This window comes from Aedes aegypti, chromosome 3 (assembly GCF_002204515.2).
Source record: "Aedes aegypti strain LVP_AGWG chromosome 3, AaegL5.0 Primary Assembly, whole genome shotgun sequence".
Taxonomy (NCBI): domain Eukaryota; kingdom Metazoa; phylum Arthropoda; class Insecta; order Diptera; family Culicidae; genus Aedes; species Aedes aegypti.
In genome coordinates this window covers 169,153,014-169,171,505 of record NC_035109.1, presented here as the reverse complement: position 1 = coordinate 169,171,505, position 18,492 = coordinate 169,153,014, and the positions used below count along the sequence as shown (strand labels likewise).

Genomic DNA, 18,492 nt, shown 5'->3' with positions numbered 1-18,492 from the left:
CTTGATGTTTTATTAGTTTTATCCTTAGTGCTGTTGTCTAAAAATGTCGAATCCAATGCATAAAATAGCAGAAATCTACATTCTTTGGAAGTGATCCATAACCGTGGTAAACAATCATTTCCTGGTCCATATTATGGATCACTAGTTAGAAGTGCTAATATTCGGTATTTTGAATCAAAATTCAAGTAGAATGTTTTCCAAAGATGAATTCATACTAAATCGAAGCGAACGAGCATAAAACATGCTATAACATTTGAATTTTACCACCTGTGGGAGCTTATGAATGCTGACGGCACTTCTTACAGAAAACGACCATATAATGATAGCTGTGTGGTACCAACTAAACATTTGTCAAAAACACTGTTATTTAGCGGTTGAATGTTATGCTTAATATTACAAATGGTAGAAGACAAATAGTATAACATGGGAAAAATATGTTTTACGTCAACGTTTATGTTTTGAGCGAGTTATCCGATGTTGAACGCCAAAGTGATCCGTCACTGTGGGTGATCCGTAACTGTGTGGGCATGGTAGTTCATCCATAATACAAAAACATAGTCTGAATGATAAACGTTCAACTATGTTAATAACAAGAAAAAGATTCAACACTATTCTCTAGTAACCAATAGTAAAGTTGTAAACCATTTTTTTTTCCATTTAGCAAATGAAGACAATAGCTTACATTTTCTTCGCTGGCAAGTCAAACTGACTGACTCTGCGACCTCGGAAGACTTCACCCTCATCGGACGCCTGCGTCGGTTGGGTGTTCTCCTTGTTGTCGGCAGTTGCGGTGCCTGTGCTGTTTGATGTGCCAGTTGTTTCATTGGATTCATTGATCCTGTTCAGGACCTGGGTCTGCTGGGAGGTTTCACCTTCACCGGTCTGTGTGTCGTCACTCTGGAAAGATGTTGTAGAGAGGGTTAGTAATTAGATAAGAAGAAATAGAAATAAAATTGAGAAAATCTGTTACTGATATCGTTCTACATGGAGACCTGGGATGGTAAACAGAACTGATATCGCTGGCAAATATTGCGAATATTGTTCTTTTGAACCACGCTGAGGGCTATGGTTGGCGATGAACTTTCATGACTGCATTATTTACTGTGCCATAAGGAGAGTCAGGTCCAATCAATAAGTCAGCTTTGCCGATGATACGGATAGCGTGGCACAACATTTGAAATGGTGGTCAATCTAGAAGGACAATTCTGGCCCATTTCACGTCCGATTTGGTGGAGGAATAATATGCGAATGGTTCGTAGATATGTTAGAAGTAATTTATTATTGAAAAAAAAAAAAAAATGTTGGAAAAATGTCCAATGGAGATTTTAAGCGAACTGTCATTCAGCAACTCCTATTGAAATTTCTAGTAGAATAAATCAAGCTTGAATACTATAAAACATCCCTAGAGAATTTTTTGAAGGACTTTGAGGCGAAATTTTAGATGTGCTACAAAAAGTCTTTTACGAAACGCGACGCGATACAAGACATAACGCTTATAGTCCTTAGTAAGAACTTCTTACTAATGTCAAGAGAGCTAAAAATTACCTTTCTGTCGATAGGTTTCGGGCGCGATGTAGCCCATATACGGAACAATGTCCGACCAGTTTCTTCGGAAATTCCATAAGGAATTCTTAATAGTGAGTATTCTTCAGATATAAATTCAGAAATTTCTTCAGAACTTCTGTACGAATTTCTGTACAAATGCAATAAGATATCCACCAAGAAATTTTACATTAAATTAAACATAATTTAGCTAGAAGAAGAATGAAAAAAATCACTTTCCACAAAAATAAATATTCCCATGGAGAAAAACGATAAATACCCCAATATAATGGACGCCATTGATTTCGATAATAATTTTAATTCTTCTAGTAGTTTCAACATCAATTCATGTGGGAGATCTTCGAGTTTCTTGTGCAGAGTCAACAATAGGGTCCGTTGAAATTTTCTCCAGGAAGTTTCCAATCCATTATGAATTTTCTCTCGAAACGACATTAAAATTCAAATATTCATACGATCCAATATCAAAGCCTTCCTATTTCGATCAAAACTGCAACACCACAACCTGGTTTTTATGTACGCTTGAAAATATTCATAGAATCCAAGCACTGAATCATATAACCCTTGAAGATAGGCTTTCCAAAGCCTTGTGTTAATATGCCGCGAATATTAACACAAGGCTTTGGAAGAAAAGTCATGAAATACTTTTTATACGACGTCTAATGAAAAATATTTGCCTAAATAACAAACAGTTGCAACTACCGTTTTGCTTCGAATTGCCGGACGCTTCGAAAGCCGGACACTATGACTATGTTTTACATGTTTGATCATATAAATCCATTTTCTTCTATGATACCATGACCCCACAGTTATGGAACAAATAGTGTGGTGTCCAACCTATAAAATTCAATAAAACGACATGGAAAACGAAAAATGGTAATTTATAAGCACGAATTGAATCGTTTAAAATTGGAACTTCGGTTAGTAAACTGTTTTGAGTGTAATATTTACATAGGATTGCATAAAAATTAAAAATTGTATCGGTTTCTGAAAACCATATAATGGATCAATTTTCATATTATGGATCAAATTGTGACATATTACGGATCAGTGCGCAAAATCAAGAGATTTACAACTCATGCATCTGTATTGCATGATTTGGCGAAAGATAACAATGTGTCACATATTACCAAAGACGAATTAAAGACCTTCATGTCCCTTGCAGTTGCCCAAAATTTTATGGCTCATAAGGTAATCTAGAATGCCGTGAAAAGTGTACTGCGATCTGTCAAACTTGGGTACCTTTTGTACTACCGAGGGACCAAATGCAGTACTAGAAGTGGTACCCAATCTGAGCCCGAGTGGGACGGACCTGATATTACTGCAAAAAATAGCAGTGTTAGAGCTGGAAACAAGAGTAAAATGCCCTTTTTGTGATATTGCATTGTAGTAACTGAGACATGAACCGCTTTCGCTCCACACCAAGTTTTCCACCCATTTTTGTCTGCTAAAAAATGAAATTCACAAACCTTGATGTTTTATTAGTTTTATCCTTAGTGATATTGTCTGAAAACGTCGAATCCAATGCTTAAAATGACAGAAATCTACATTCTTTGGAAGTGATCCATAACCGTGGTAAACAATCATTTCCTGGTCCATATTATGGAACAGTGTTGATTGACTCGCACTCAAAATCTCAGTCAATACGCTCTCCCGTGAGAGCAAACTCATTAGAGATCTGCTTCGCAAATCTCACGCTTGAGATTTTGACGCAAAATCAACTCAATCAACTCAAACCGTAAAAAATGATTCAGTCGCAAAACCCGGCAACAACTCGTGAAACCCAAATGTTGTTGTTTACGTTAGAAAGGATTAACATAATTTTACTGGACTAACAAGAAATTATTGCCGTGTGTAAGTAAACTGTGGAAATACTAGACAATGAGTTAAAAAGGTGAGCCAACTCATCCATGATTTTTTGACTGCTGAGTTGCATGATTGACAACTCACGCATGAAAAATCTCAAGCGTGAGTTGTGAGAAATTGAGTTTTTCACAACACTGTTATGGATCACTAGTTAGAAGTGCTAATGTTCGGTTTTTAGAATCAACAATCAAGAAAAATGTTTTCCAAAGATGAATTCATACTAAATCGAAGCGAACGAGCATGTTTTATGTAATAACATTTGAAATTTACCACCTGTGGGAGCTTATGAATACTGACGACACTTCTTACAGAAAACGACCATATAATGATAGCTGTGTGGTACCAAATGGTAGCAAATGGTAGAAGACAAATAGTATGACATGAGAAAAATATGTTTTACGTCAACGTTTATGTTTTGAGCGAGTTATCCAATGTTGAACGCCAAAGTGATCCGTATCTGTGGGTGATCCGTAACTGTGTGGGCATGGTACCTCCACTATTGATACACTGTTCCTTTAGTTGAGGTTAATTTTTAGTTGGTGTTCCGTTGTTTTCTTATGGAATCCTCCACTATAGAAACACTTTGTCGCAACTATTGGTACAAGCAAGTAAAGTTTTAGCAATTTTAGTGATATTGCATCAGTTTTAAAGCAATTTGAACGCTCTTTTCAATTATTCCGTGTATCAACTAGCTAATACGTCGATTGGCAGTGCCGGTTCTGTGATTAATTGAATAAATTCAATGAAAACGGCACTACCGCAACTATAGGAACACCCACAACTAAGGGAGCACTTACCCTAGTCAAAAAGTAGTGTCCGGAATTTGGAGCAAAAGTGTGCGAAATTCGAAGCAACCTATTAATAGTGTCCGGATTTCGAATCAAGACACATCTCATGTTTTTTTCATATTTCAACGTTATTTCCATAATTAATCGCTATTTTTATTACACCATGCCAAAGAATAAACATTTAACTTCATCATAAACCACAGAAAGTTAAGGAAATATATAACATGAAATATAAAAATGGTGCTTGAAGTGAACCCGGTGCTTGAGTGTCCGGATTTCGAGTCAAAACGGCATGGTTCGAAGATCTACTTGGTTAAAAGCCGATAAAGGTGTTCATTAGACTGATACAAATTGTGTAATTTTAGTTACCCTATTCTTAAATAATGTCCGTTATTATAACTATCATTCTCCTAAAGTTTGAAATTGTTTGAAAGAAATTTGGCTGTACACTCCGCATTTGAAAATTATACGGAGATTACCAAGGAAAAGGCCAACCCCTTATGTTAAGCTCTCTAGCTATTCGACATGATGTTATATAGAATAGCTCATAAATATATTTATGTTACAAGTTGCCATATGATGATTTTTTCAACGAGTTACGTACAGTATGTATGTATAGTAAAATTTATTTTAAACTATTTCAAAATTTGGAGGAATAATTGACATCTTTCAAGCATAGGGGAGCCAGAACATCAAAATTTGCGTCGCTCTAGTTCATTCTTGGCCATAAAGGTTCAGTGTAGATCTTACAATTTCCATGAAAGTTCTCTTTTAAAGTATTTTATAAGGCGCCCTTCGCATATTACGTAACGCTGGAAGGCGGGAGGGGGTCGGCTAAAGCATTACGTTAATAATTTTTTTTTAATATTTCATAAAAAATCGTTACTAAGGGGAGAGGAGGTCAAAAACTAATCCACTGAATGTTCATTCGGTGAACGAATGTTCACCGGATATTAGTCCGGATGTCATTTAATGTAAGCACGAAAGCAGTAAAGAAATACACGAAGGTTTTGTTTTGATCGTCGCTCTCTGACAACAATAGAAGGAGGGAATAAAATAGGGAGAGAATAATTATTAACAGCTCAAAAATAAGTTGATAAATACTTCAATATGGGTTTTCCGTTTTCTCAGTTAAGAAGGCCGTGGATAAGTCTGTTCAGAAGAAATGTCAGAGCGTCGAAAGGCATTTGTTCGAATAAAATTTGGTCGAATGGCGTTTAATTGCATTAAAATGCTTATGACATTTGATCCGAACCGACATTTCGTCGAAAGAACATTTGGTCGAATCTAAACAAACAAGTTTTACGTTTTGTTCGATTATAGTCGAGAGTAGTATTTTGTCGCTAATACGCTTTTCGACGCTTGTTCTGTGAGTTAAGACAAGCTGATCTCAAATGGAAGCAAGCCGCGAATTGTCACCTCAGTCAACTCGTTTGATCTCACCCAATATGCAAAAATAAGCACAATTTTCTTGCATAGCTATTTCAGATCATACTATTTATCAGTTCTGTTACCAGGCCCGGATTTGGGGGGGGGGGGGTGCCAAGGGGGCGATGAATGGGGCTCCCCGAGGAACTAACATTAAGAACCGAAACATTTTCTACCATCTAACCAAAGCATAATTCTAACGTCAAAGTCAACTTTCGAATATTTTTTTTTCATTACCTAATCTCACAGTATGGTCAATTATTATCCTTCAATATATTACAAAAAAATCATGAATATTAAGCCATAATCTTCGAAATTCTTCTCTAGTTAGTTTTTAAAAAATGTTTGAATTGAAAATTCGCTTGCAGGATCTTAAAAATACGGCTAAGCCTCTAAAGAAATGCTCAATTCAAAGAGTTTATCTGGTTCCTATCAGAAATTTAAAATTTAAACATATTTACAATTTTATCAGAAACATGAAGCGTAAGGGAAATTTTTCTATGATTATTTTCAAAAACTTTTATATTTTGTATTACGTAGTTGATGAAGTTTTCTTTGAATTCAGTAAAGGCTTAAAGTAAGCTTTGAATATATTTAATGTAATACAGTACTGACCCGATTTTGTCAGCCTATTTAAAATTTGTCAAAAATTTGTTATGGTCATGTTTTACCACGTTTACATTTCAATTGATGATGATGTTTGAAGTCATGCACGCATGGGAGTAGCCAGAGGGGGCAATGACAATGCCTTTTATTAAGTGTTAAAAATCGATATTTCCAATATAAGGCAGGGGGTAGCCCCTGATAAAAAAAACTGGCTACGCCCATGTTCATCGCCCTCTTAAAAGTCTATGTAACCATGTAACACATAAAAATTTGAAAAACAGGAACAAGATAAAATGACCCGATTTTGTCAGGTTCCCCATTTTGTCAGCCCAAAATTCATCGAGGGGCTGACAAAATCGGGTCTTTACTGTATACAGTACAGGTCGGACTCGATTATCCGGGGATGCACATATTTATGTTGTAACGGGAAGTAACGACTAAAGAAACTATAAGCAAAGAAGCGAAATGTTCCAATTGGAATTCCAAGTTTACTGTCAATGTCATTCCAATCGAGCTGGAGACTTGTCAAACACTTTTTCACACAAGCTGAAAACGGCTCACACAAAAATGTTACCGCCCACGAAAATTTTGCTTCTTCTGAAGTAGCATTTTTTCTGAATACATGAGTGTCGGTTGCAATTTTCATGCTCTGCATAAGGAATGCTCTACTCATTACATTGGTTTTCCACACATTCAGTCAATTTTTCATTCGTTCCCCAAACCTGTGAAAATTCAATACATAAAACCTGTGACTCACTTTTAGCTTGAGATTCAACATTGGCAGTGCTGCGTAATAGATTTGGCATAGTTGCCAGCTGATTTATTTTGAATATGATCAGATTTCGTCTCTTTATAATTTAGACTCTTTAGTAACGACCATTGACTTAATGAGAAAAATGATTTCATTGTAGTAATCCACGGCATGTCAGTGAAAAGTAATACTTTCACTATTGGTACACTGTTCCTTTAGTTGCGGTATATTTTTAATTTGTGTTCCTTTAGTTGCGGTTTCCATTGTTTTCTTATGGGATCCTCCACTATAGGAACACTTTACCGCAACTATTGGTACAAGCAAGAACAGTTTTAGCAAATTTAGTGATATTTCATCAGTTTCATAGCACTTTAAACGCTCTTTTCAACTATTCCGTGTATCAACAAGCCAATAAGTCGATTGGCAGTGTCGATTCTGTAGCTGATGCAATAAAATCAGTAAAAACGGCACTACCGCAACTATAGGAATACCCACAACTAAGGGAACATATACCCTAGCTTACAACCGAAAATGTCACTTACACTACTTTGAATTTTGAACCGACCATCTCGTTCAAAGCTCAAATTCAATTCGATAGTTTGTGGAATGCCAAAACGTGCTGAATTTTGTATGAAGGGGCCCCTTTATCCGGCACTGATTGGACCTGTAATCACAGAAATATGGACAAAAAACTTTTGTATGTTTTTAAGGGGGTGAACCCAAACTTTTGCACGGGAGTGTAGTTATTTAAGGAATGAATGATGTTAAGCCAATTGATCATAAGTAGAGAAACGTATCATGTTACCGATACTTAATATTTACTTCTGCATTTATGCTTGCCGTTTTAAGTATGATTTCAGCATTCCAAAATCGTACCCACGTCAGTTAGCGTCAAGACCCGAGCACACTCTCCGAATGCTTCCATCAGATGTAGGTCAGCAGTTCCTTACGAATTACGATGACTTTTTAAAAAATGATAAATTCAGCAAATCATTATGTTTTCATCGTTGAGTATATGAAATAACTTGTGGATCAATTATTCAAGTGAAATAAATCTGTCAATGTGCAAAAACTACTTTTCAAAATTTCATTTAAATAACCATCGAAATCCTAAATTTTTGCATAACTTCAGAAGCACCTTCTTTGCCAAATGAGAAGTTTGTGTCAGTTCACCTAAAATAAACTTTTGAACAAAACTTTAGAAAGTTCAAACCGTGCATTCCATTGTGCAAAACTTGCATTTCTGCCATATGTCTTTGATGATTAATGATTAATTAATTAATGATTAATCAAATGATCTTTCAATAAACCATTTCAAAATAAGCTCTCGGTCAAATTTCCTTTCAGCCAAACGTTATTCGATCAAATGTCATCCGACGAAATATTCTAAAGATTTTGAACATCATGTTAACTGAGAGCAGAGCAAGTTATTGAAATTCTCGATATTCGGCAAAAATAAGTAGTCTTTTCCTTATTTTCTTTAACGATCAACGCACCGTCATCGTAATCATCGTCATCATCAAAACTTCAAAAGCAGTTTTTCTGTTCAAAACTGAATATTATTCGATGAAAATGTGTTCACTGTGTTGCGTTTGGAGAATTGAATACAGTGAACACATTTTCCAGTAAATTTTCTTGATTTTGAACAAAAAAACTGCTTTTGAAAATTCCGAAATTGATGACGGATCCTGCCCCCTTAATATTTAGACAAGGAAGTAAACTTTTCTCGCAAATTCAGGAAAGCCACAATTTGAGTTCTGTGACAATTAATTAAGGGGCCCAGATAGCCGTAGCGGTAAACGCGCAGCTATTCAGCAAGACCAAGCTGAGGGTCGTGGGTTCGAATCCCACCGGTCGAGGATCTTTTCGGGTTGGAAATTTTCTCGACTTCCCAGGGCATAGAGTATCTTCGTACCTGCCACACGATATACACATGCAAAAATGGTCAATTGGCATAGAAAGCTCTTAGTTAATAACTGTGGAAGTGCTCATAAGAACACTAAGCTGAGAAGCAGGCTTTGTCCCAGTTGGGACGTAACGCCAGAAAGAAGAAGAAGAAGAAGAAGAAGACAATTAATTAATTATAACATCTCTTTTTTATTTTCGACTTTTGCAGTCAGCTATTTTTACTTTTAGGGGAAAGGTATTCAATATCGGCAGATAGAGATATGTTTGCCAAATTAAGTGTAATTGTGGTAACATTGTGCTAAAAGATTATGTAGCCGGCGGGACTTGAACCCACAATTTCCATTCTGTACACGGACGCATTACCAATTATACTACAGCTACGCTACGGTAAACTGAAGTATCTCTATCTGCCGATATTGAATACCTGTCCCCTAAAAGTATTAATTATAACTAAACATCCCCAACCGATATTGGAGATTTTTATTTTCAACATTTTGCTAGTTCGCATCCATCGCGTTGATAAACCTGCTAGAAACCATGTAGATGCATAATTGATCTAGGAATGGAAATCACTCACCTTGCGCGTCGCCTCCAGCTGCTGCTTGATCTTCTGTGCGTCGTACGCCTTAAACTTGGGCAACGCGTCATCGATGAAGGTGAACGGTACCCGCTTATGAGAAACTTTGATTTTGCCCACGTAAAGCACTTCGAAAAACTGCGAATTATTTGCTGAAATATCCGGCAGAGAGGACAAGCTGGACGAAACGCTGCTACTATTTTGCATGTGTCCACCGCTGGCAGAGTGGTTCAGGCCTCCGGAGTAGCTCTTCGAGGCGGACAGACGGCTTTGTGATCCGGCCTGTTGCCCGATAGCAGCGCCACTAACGGTCCCGTTCTGATGATGATTCAGTGTGGGACTGCTGTCGTGTTGCGCGTTCCGCATTTGTTCGGACAGTTTCAGGTTCGATGCTGGCGTTGAATGGATTCCCTGGCCACGCAATGCCCGGTGAATGTCGTTCGAGTTTGCACTGGATGACACGATGCTCTGCGGTATACTGCCAACGGATCCGCCGCCGATTGAGGCAGGATCACGCATTTGCTGCATTAGCTCCGCCATCTGAAACGACGAGAGGAAAAGAGAGAGCGAAACAGGTTGAGATACGGACAACACGTAAAATACGTGAGAATACGGCAAAGTTAAAGATCGCGGCCGTCTAGAACTTGAACTTGACCGCGGTGCACATAAGTGTTCTCGCGTAGTCATAGGCGGCTCTAGAATTGTTTAGAAGATGAGACAAAAGCAAGGATTAAAATTGTTGAAGGGGTTGGCCGTGCATAGTGAGCATTTGGTCACAAATATTGGTTAAGAAGGGTAGGTGTTACCTTTGTAGACAGTCACACTAGTGACTTTTTAGGTCGTTTTGCTATAAATCATTGCGCAATATAATTAATCGAGGTATAATTTATTCACAAGCTTGGTTTTGTCCAAAAAATGATCGAAATAAGTTTTGATGTAAATCTAAGCTCCTACCTAGTACTATTGTACCTATAGTATCATCACTAAGAGAAACTACTTTTATTAAGCTACATAAAGGGGAATTGAGAATTTTTCTATATCAATCGAAAGCTTTTGATCTGATCTTTATTGGAAATATATAAGTTTTTTGAAACTAAAATTTTCGTGTTCTGCCTGCGCCGTGAAGCTACTATTGGAACAGAAATTAGAAATAGTGCTACTACCCGACCAGACGGAAGAAACAAGATTATAACAGAATGTGTTCCCCTGATATGATTTTTTTATATCACCAGTTGTTATAAAACATGTACCGTTAGTAGTTAAAATAACAAAAATTCTAACAAAATTTGCACCAAATTAAACTAACATATATCAAACCCTGTTACAATTATATCAAAACTATTACAGAATATGTTTCAAGGATGTTACAAAATAACAAAATTATTGCAAACTGTGTTACTGTTTATGGCATCGAGTGTTATATGCAACAAACTTATAAATGTGATGTCAAAAATATAACAAATGTTGTTATAAATGTGTTACTAAATATATAACAAGTTGAGAACAAAGCCATTTTGATAACAAAATTTTATCAACTTCTGTTATTTTTAACTGGTTCTGATAGGAATGTGTTATAATCTTGTTATGCAGTTCTGGTCGGGTATAAAGACATGTGCTCCTCGTTTGGAATATTGAAATACTCCAAAAAGTTTAGAATCACCGGTAAGCTTAAGTTGTTATCGTACCTGGTTACTGGTTACTGTAAAACAACAATTAATGTTGATTTAAAGTGAGAAAGGGACCCCCGAACTTTCTTAGGTATATAGTAATGCTAGCTTTATACACACCGTTTGTATGCATAAATTACTGCTTGAGCAGCATGGTTACTTGGGTAGTGATTCTAAACTTTTCAATGATGTGCAAAATTCAAAACAAATGTTGCAACACTCACTTAAGCGATTCCTTCTTTTTAGCGGAAAGTGTATATAAATCTTATATTTTAGCTATTAACAGACATGATCAAGTGATGAAGTGTCACATAATATCGATTAAGAGAGTATAGATTATATGCAATCGACCATGTGTTTAAGCTCCGTTCTGCATTAGATTAATTTAAATATTTATATTTGTCAGAAGCTCTTCTTAGAACACTTTATCATTTATCAAAAGGGGTTAGATTCCTTTCCCTAGAGACTGTAGACTTCTACGTTAGCCCAACTCAGGCTCAGAGATAGGTGCGATTAAGCTGTTTGCATATTGATGTTCTCCACACGGAGTCGCTAATTATATCGTCTCTTCTTTGATAGGGCAAGTAAAAGCAACTCGCTGCTGTTAACTACACAACACTGACGACATTATGGAAAAGGTGGGTTTGAAGAGTTGGAGAGGAAAATCTGAACGCTGCCCCTCTATGGCGGGGGTAGCGATAGGTACAGATCAGCTGGTGTTCAAAACAAGATTATCGTGTGCTGAATAGTAGACACGTGACAGAATGCCGTTGAGGAAGGCTATTTACGATGGTTGGATAGGTGTCTCCAGATCAGAATGACGGCATTTGGTGGTATTGGGTACACAAATTTGACAAAATTAAAAACGTTCTTCGGTTGACGCTACAAAGGACGGGAGTAGGTAGAGTGATTTATTTGGTTATATTAAACACCGTTACCTATAAGTAGGGTGCTGTTACCAATGGTTGTAATGTACCAGTAGATTGGACTACAGAATAAAATGTATTTTTTTGATAAAACGACATGCGCTCTTTTTGGTGGATAAATCGCCTCTAGTTTAGTAAAATAGCCAATTTTATCAAAAAGTCATGTAAAAAATTAAGTTTTTGCAAAAAAAAATGCTCCCTTGAACCAGTAGTAGTTGCCATCGTGTTCCAGTAGCAGTTTTAAATAAATATAAAGAAATGTCAGAGATAATTTTCATGCTTCAATCGAAAGATCTAAGTTGCTGCTACGAGGGAAAAGTGTTAAACCTATGTAAAAATCAACTATTTAGTTTAAAATTCCTTATGTCATTTCCGAACGTCTACTACTGGAGCACTAGCGCAAATACTGGAACAAGTGTACCAATAGTGGCTGATTTTTATACTCCACTGCACTGTGACGTCACGCATCAATTTTGACAGGTACTGGTCCTGTTGTTTACAGTTTGGACTTAGTACTTTTTTCGAATCATTCTTAATTTCGTGGAAGTTTGCTGCGAGGAGAGGTCAAATCCACTGCAGATACCCACGGTTCGTATTATTCTATCTGCCTACCGTGGAAAATCGTCACTATCAGCATGCTGGTGATAGAAATGCGAAGATGAAAAAATGATGGAAAAAACGAGTCCGAAACGTAAACAACAGGACCAGCAGCTGTCAAATAAGTTAGGTTATGCTCGTCATATGCAGCGCTCTATTGCTTAGGTAATCCACTAATGTTATTAAATGAAAATTGTATACACTTAGGGTACACGCGCCATTAGTGGACGTAACTTCAATAGTGGAGGTAGTGTGTTTCAACATGTTTTGCACTAATAATTAGAAATTGATTTGATTGCTCAACATAATACATCGCTTTATTCGGGTATTTTCTTCGTACGCAGCGTCGTATACTGGAATCAACTTCCGACTACGATCAAAAATATCAATTCGTACAAAGTCTTTTGTCAGAATTGTACTGAAAGGTTGAATGGGGGGAATCAGCATATGTAAATTAACAACAGAAACATAGTTAAATTAGTAAAAACAAATGAATTGCTTATTTCTTTGAGTGTCTAGAGAATGTAGGAATTTAAATATATTAGCTTACTCTACATGTTTTTGGAAATAAAAAAAATGTCTATGTGATATTTTTCTATGATGTACGATGCGATAACAATAGAAACAACTGAATAATATTCATGAAATCCTTCATCTTGAAGCTATTCAAAACAATTATTTTGCTTAAATATTTTGCATCTTTGTACCTATATTGGTGCTCATAGTGGAGTGGAATCATTCTTAATATATCTCCACTAATGGAACAGTGTTTTTTTTTATTGGTGCAAGGACTTTTGCAGGTAAATTTCAAATGAATCATAATTATCATACATTTCAATTATTGAAGGGTTCGAAACCTATCAACTGATACGTTAAAATCACACATTTTATGGTTTTATCAGCATATTTTAGCTGTTGTCCTATATTTCAACCTTGATGCTTCGATAAGCTTCTCGTTTCATAGCTTGGTGTTTTGGGTAACGTATCATTATTTTGATTACACTGCGGAACACGTTTTGTCTCAAGCACCAAAATACCGCTATTTACTAAACTAAAGGTTGTCGAATCCATCGCCGTTTTTAAAAATATCATAGCACGTCTAGTTTTTTAAGAAATTGACTGTTGAAAATGCAAATTTAACTATTTCAGCCAACTTGCATGCAAGTTTACCAGCTTGTATGGTAATTTATTTACTTTATTTACCACAAAATTCAGACTTCATTTGTATAACAATACTCAGCAAAATTCGTAATATTTAAGATGGTCAAAAGTTACTTTTGGTGGTTCAGAAAAGTAATGCATTTTTCCATATAAGAGAAACGAATAATTTTGTATGGAGACTGCAAGCATATTAAAAAAAATCGATTTAATGTAAATTTTGTCTTGAAATTTCAACCAAATTATATTCAAATTAAAAGTTTAAGTCCCATTTTGCATGCTTGGTGGATTAGATCCCAAAAAAGTTTGATTAATCATAGTTTAAATTTTGTGTGAATATCAATGAAACCAATGTTTTATACAACTTTGGCGACTTGTAGCTAAAATTGTGACGTGCTGGAACATTTCTGAGAAAGGCATCAGATTCAGCCACCCCGAATCTTCTGGAGACACATAATTTGATCTCCGAGACACGCAAAATATAATTTTTGTTGCGCTGTTGGCACTTCTCTTATTATAACATTGAAACTTATTCTAAAACATTAATGGCATTAAATGATCGCCTAACATACCTCGGCATAATGACCCAGCACCTGACCACAGGACGTGTAAACTACCATCACTGGTTTCCATCAAATCAGAATTTTGTACGAAATAAATCTACGAGATCAGTTCAATAGATAACAACAAGTGATTTCGTTGAGCAATTGATAAATTGTGTAATATGAAACAATTTTAGTAGCGTTAGTGTAACACAATCGCAAAAATACAAAAACGCTAATCTACAATTGTAAAAGTGTATTCCATGGATTCTTTATAAATTTGCTGAATCCCGAGATTTTGAACAGTTCAATTGTTTTGTATCTAATCTAATATTATTGACCAATAACGGCGCCGGCCAAGTCCTTACAGTCAGTTGGGATGGGCATCTGCATCTCCACAATCACCACGGGAAGGATGTTTATTAGTGAGGGAGGAAAAGATCTGGGAGTCACCTCTGGTCGATGATGCGATCCATGGACAAGGAGGAAATATACAACTTATATTTAAAGCTAGTTTTGTATTTTTGTCTCGAGAAGTTTTAGGTAGAAGCTTTAAAAAATACGTCAACATCTATAATGTCGAACAATTCAAAAGATGTTTTTATTAATGACGAAAACTGAAAATTACATGTATATATTTTAAATTATATGGAACAGGAATAATGCCGACACTTAAAGACAATTCACACCGTCTTCAGCCATAGGCTGCACGGACTGAACATAACTAACATTAGACAACGGACACACGAAACGACCAGTGGACCAGTGAAGAATTTTTCGTTTGACGAAAAGTTTTCTCCGACTGGGGCGGGAATCGAACCCACACTCCGTAGCACGATACGCCTAAACGACTGACGCCGCTAACCGCACGGCTACGAAGCCCACAGTCCTTGTAGTGACGAACTATACATAGTTTGTTTGAAAATTACATATGAGTATTACTGTGCATTTTGTCTCGATATGGTAGAAGTTTTAAAAAATACGTCAACATTCACAATGTCGAACAATTCAAAAGATAATTTTTAAAAATGACAAAAAGAGACAAATATATGTATATTGAAATTGTAGAAGAAAAAATCATAATGCCGACACTTATAGTGACGAACCATACAAAGTTTGGTTTAATATTACTTAAAAGTTACGCTTTCAAGAAAAATGTGTTATCACAAGCATGAAACGAACTCACCAGTTGGTAATCCATCCTCGACTGAACACAAAACTTCTTGGCGTCCCGAAAACAAACCGTCTTGCTTGTGCCTTCCCAAATACCTACCCAGCAAGACGCTCCAAAACAGAAAAAAATTCTTCGGCGACAAAACCACGCGCGAAACCGTGAGCAAAACCTATCTGACGACGCAAAATCAAACTGTCCTGCTTGGGCTTCACGAAGCACTACCCAGCAAGACACTCCGAAACAGGAAGAAAAAAATCTCCGGCGACGAAAACACGCGCGAAACCGTGAGCAAAATATGAAAAAACTAAAATGAATGAAACTAAAATATGAAAAAACTATTTTTAGTGTAGAAAAATAATTCAATCCAGTTACAACGCTGCGGAATACAACCCTGCTTGAACAACGTTTAAACAGAAAGTGGAAGATCCATTCGATTGTGATGAGACTATCAACCAATTTACTGAAAAATCAACCGACCAAGTCTAATTTTACTCCTTGTAACAGTTTATTTTAACAACTACCGAAAAGCTAAACATTACATATAATTTGCAATTGGATTAGATGGACAAATTGATGTGAAGATTTGCGAAAAAGTTACACGTCTTCTCAGTGAGAATCGAACTCACGACTCCCCGATCTCTAGTTGGGGCGCGTTAACCACTACGCCATGAGAGGACTCATGAACGCAGAAGTTAACCTGAATTCGATTACAGCTCAATAATCACGTGGTCCTCTTTCGCAAAGTGCACCTCTTTCGGAAGAATTAGATGCCCATCCAAACACAACGCTTTCTATATATATCCAATGCCTAGCCCGAGAGCGTATTGTTTTTTAGATATAGGAATAGCACACTACACTAGCCAGCAACTGCGCTGGCTGAGGTTTCTATTGTGTGGGCTTCCAATGGGTCGCGACGTTCTCAAACGACCGGTTACGGAACATGAGTCCGTTGCTCGATAAATACTTGTTTTAATTATGAATCGTGGTTTACGGCCAACCAGCCGAGTGGAAGTTTAACAACTACCGAAAAGCTAAACATTACATATAATTTGCAATTGGATTAGATGGACAAATTGATGTGAAGATTTGCGAAAAAGTTACACGTCTTCTCAGTGAGAATCGAACTCACGACTCCCCGATCTCTAGTTGGGGCGCGTTAACCACTACGCCATGAGAGGACTCATGAACGCAGAAGTTAACCTGAATTCGATTTCAGCTCAATAATCACGTGGTCCTCTTTCGCAAAGTGCACCTCTTTCGGAAGAATTAGATGCCCATCCAAACACAACGCTTTCTATATATATCCAATGCCTAGCCCGAGAGCGCATTGTTTTTTAGATATAGGAATAGCACACTACACTAGCCAGCAACTGCGCTGGCTGAGGTTTCTATTGTGTGGGCTTCCAATGGGTCGCGACGTTCTCAAACGACCGGTTACGGAACATGAGTCCGTTGCTCGATAAATACTTGTTTTAATTATGAATCGTGGTTTACGGCCAACCAGCCGAGTGGAAGTTTAACAACTACCGAAAAGCTAAACATTACATATAATTTGCAATTGGATTAGATGGACAAATTGATGTGAAGATTTGCGAAAAAGTTACACGTCTTCTCAGTGAGAATCGAACTCACGACTCCCCGATCTCTAGTTGGGGCGCGTTAACCACTACGCCATGAGAGGACTCATGAACGCAGAAGTTAACCTGAATTCGATTTCAGCTCAATAATCACGTGGTCCTCTTTCGCAAAGTGCACCTCTTTCGGAAGAATTAGATGCCCATCCAAACACAACGCTTTCTATATATATCCAATGCCTAGCCCGAGAGCGCATTGTTTTTTAGATATAGGAATAGCACACTACACTAGCCAGCAACTGCGCTGGCTGAGGTTTCTATTGTGTGGGCTTCCAATGGGTCGCGACGTTCTCAAACGACCGGTTACGGAACATGAGTCCGTTGCTCGATAAATACTTGTTTTAATTATGAATCGTGGTTTACGGCCAACCAGCCGAGTGGAAGTTTAACAACTACCGAAAAGCTAAACATTACATATAATTTGCAATTGGATTAGATGGACAAATTGATGTGAAGATTTGCGAAAAAGTTACACGTCTTCTCAGTGAGAATCGAACTCACGACTCCCCGATCTCTAGTTGGGGCGCGTTAACCACTACGCCATGAGAGGACTCATGAACGCAGAAGTTAACCTGAATTCGATTTCAGCTCAATAATCACGTGGTCCTCTTTCGCAAAGTGCACCTCTTTCGGAAGAATTAGATGCCCATCCAAACACAACGCTTTCTATATATATCCAATGCCTAGCCCGAGAGCGCATTGTTTTTTAGATATAGGAATAGCACACTACACTAGCCAGCAACTGCGCTGGCTGAGGTTTCTATTGTGTGGGCTTCCAATGGGTCGCGACGTTCTCAAACGACCGGTTACGGAACATGAGTCCGTTGCTCGATAAATACTTGTTTTAATTATGAATCGTGGTTTACGGCCAACCAGCCGAGTGGAAGTTTAACAACTACCGAAAAGCTAAACATTACATATAATTTGCAATTGGATTAGATGGACAAATTGATGTGAAGATTTGCGAAAAAGTTACACGTCTTCTCAGTGAGAATCGAACTCACGACTCCCCGATCTCTAGTTGGGGCGCGTTAACCACTACGCCATGAGAGGACTCATGAACGCAGAAGTTAACCTGAATTCGATTTCAGCTCAATAATCACGTGGTCCTCTTTCGCAAAGTGCACCTCTTTCGGAAGAATTAGATGCCCATCCAAACACAACGCTTTCTATATATATCCAATGCCTAGCCCGAGAGCGCATTGTTTTTTAGATATAGGAATAGCACACTACACTAGCCAGCAACTGCGCTGGCTGAGGTTTCTATTGTGTGGGCTTCCAATGGGTCGCGACGTTCTCAAACGACCGGT

The 18,492-nt window shown here is 37.4% G+C and overlaps 1 protein-coding gene across 12 annotated transcripts in view; it reads right to left on the bottom strand.

Annotated features, from left to right (window-relative positions):
- The window catches only part of LOC5579950 (TBC1 domain family member 4), a 119,600-nt gene that overhangs the window by 28,615 nt on the left and 72,493 nt on the right, over positions 1-18,492 (bottom strand). For all 12 annotated transcript variants that reach the window (XM_021854323.1, XM_021854324.1, XM_021854326.1 and 9 more), the window contains 2 exons: positions 9,485-10,024; positions 683-897 (listed from right to left, as the gene is read on the bottom strand). In XM_021854323.1, the coding sequence (XP_021710015.1) occupies positions 683-897; positions 9,485-10,024 (755 nt within the window). The remainder of the gene's footprint in view (positions 1-682; positions 898-9,484; positions 10,025-18,492) is intronic.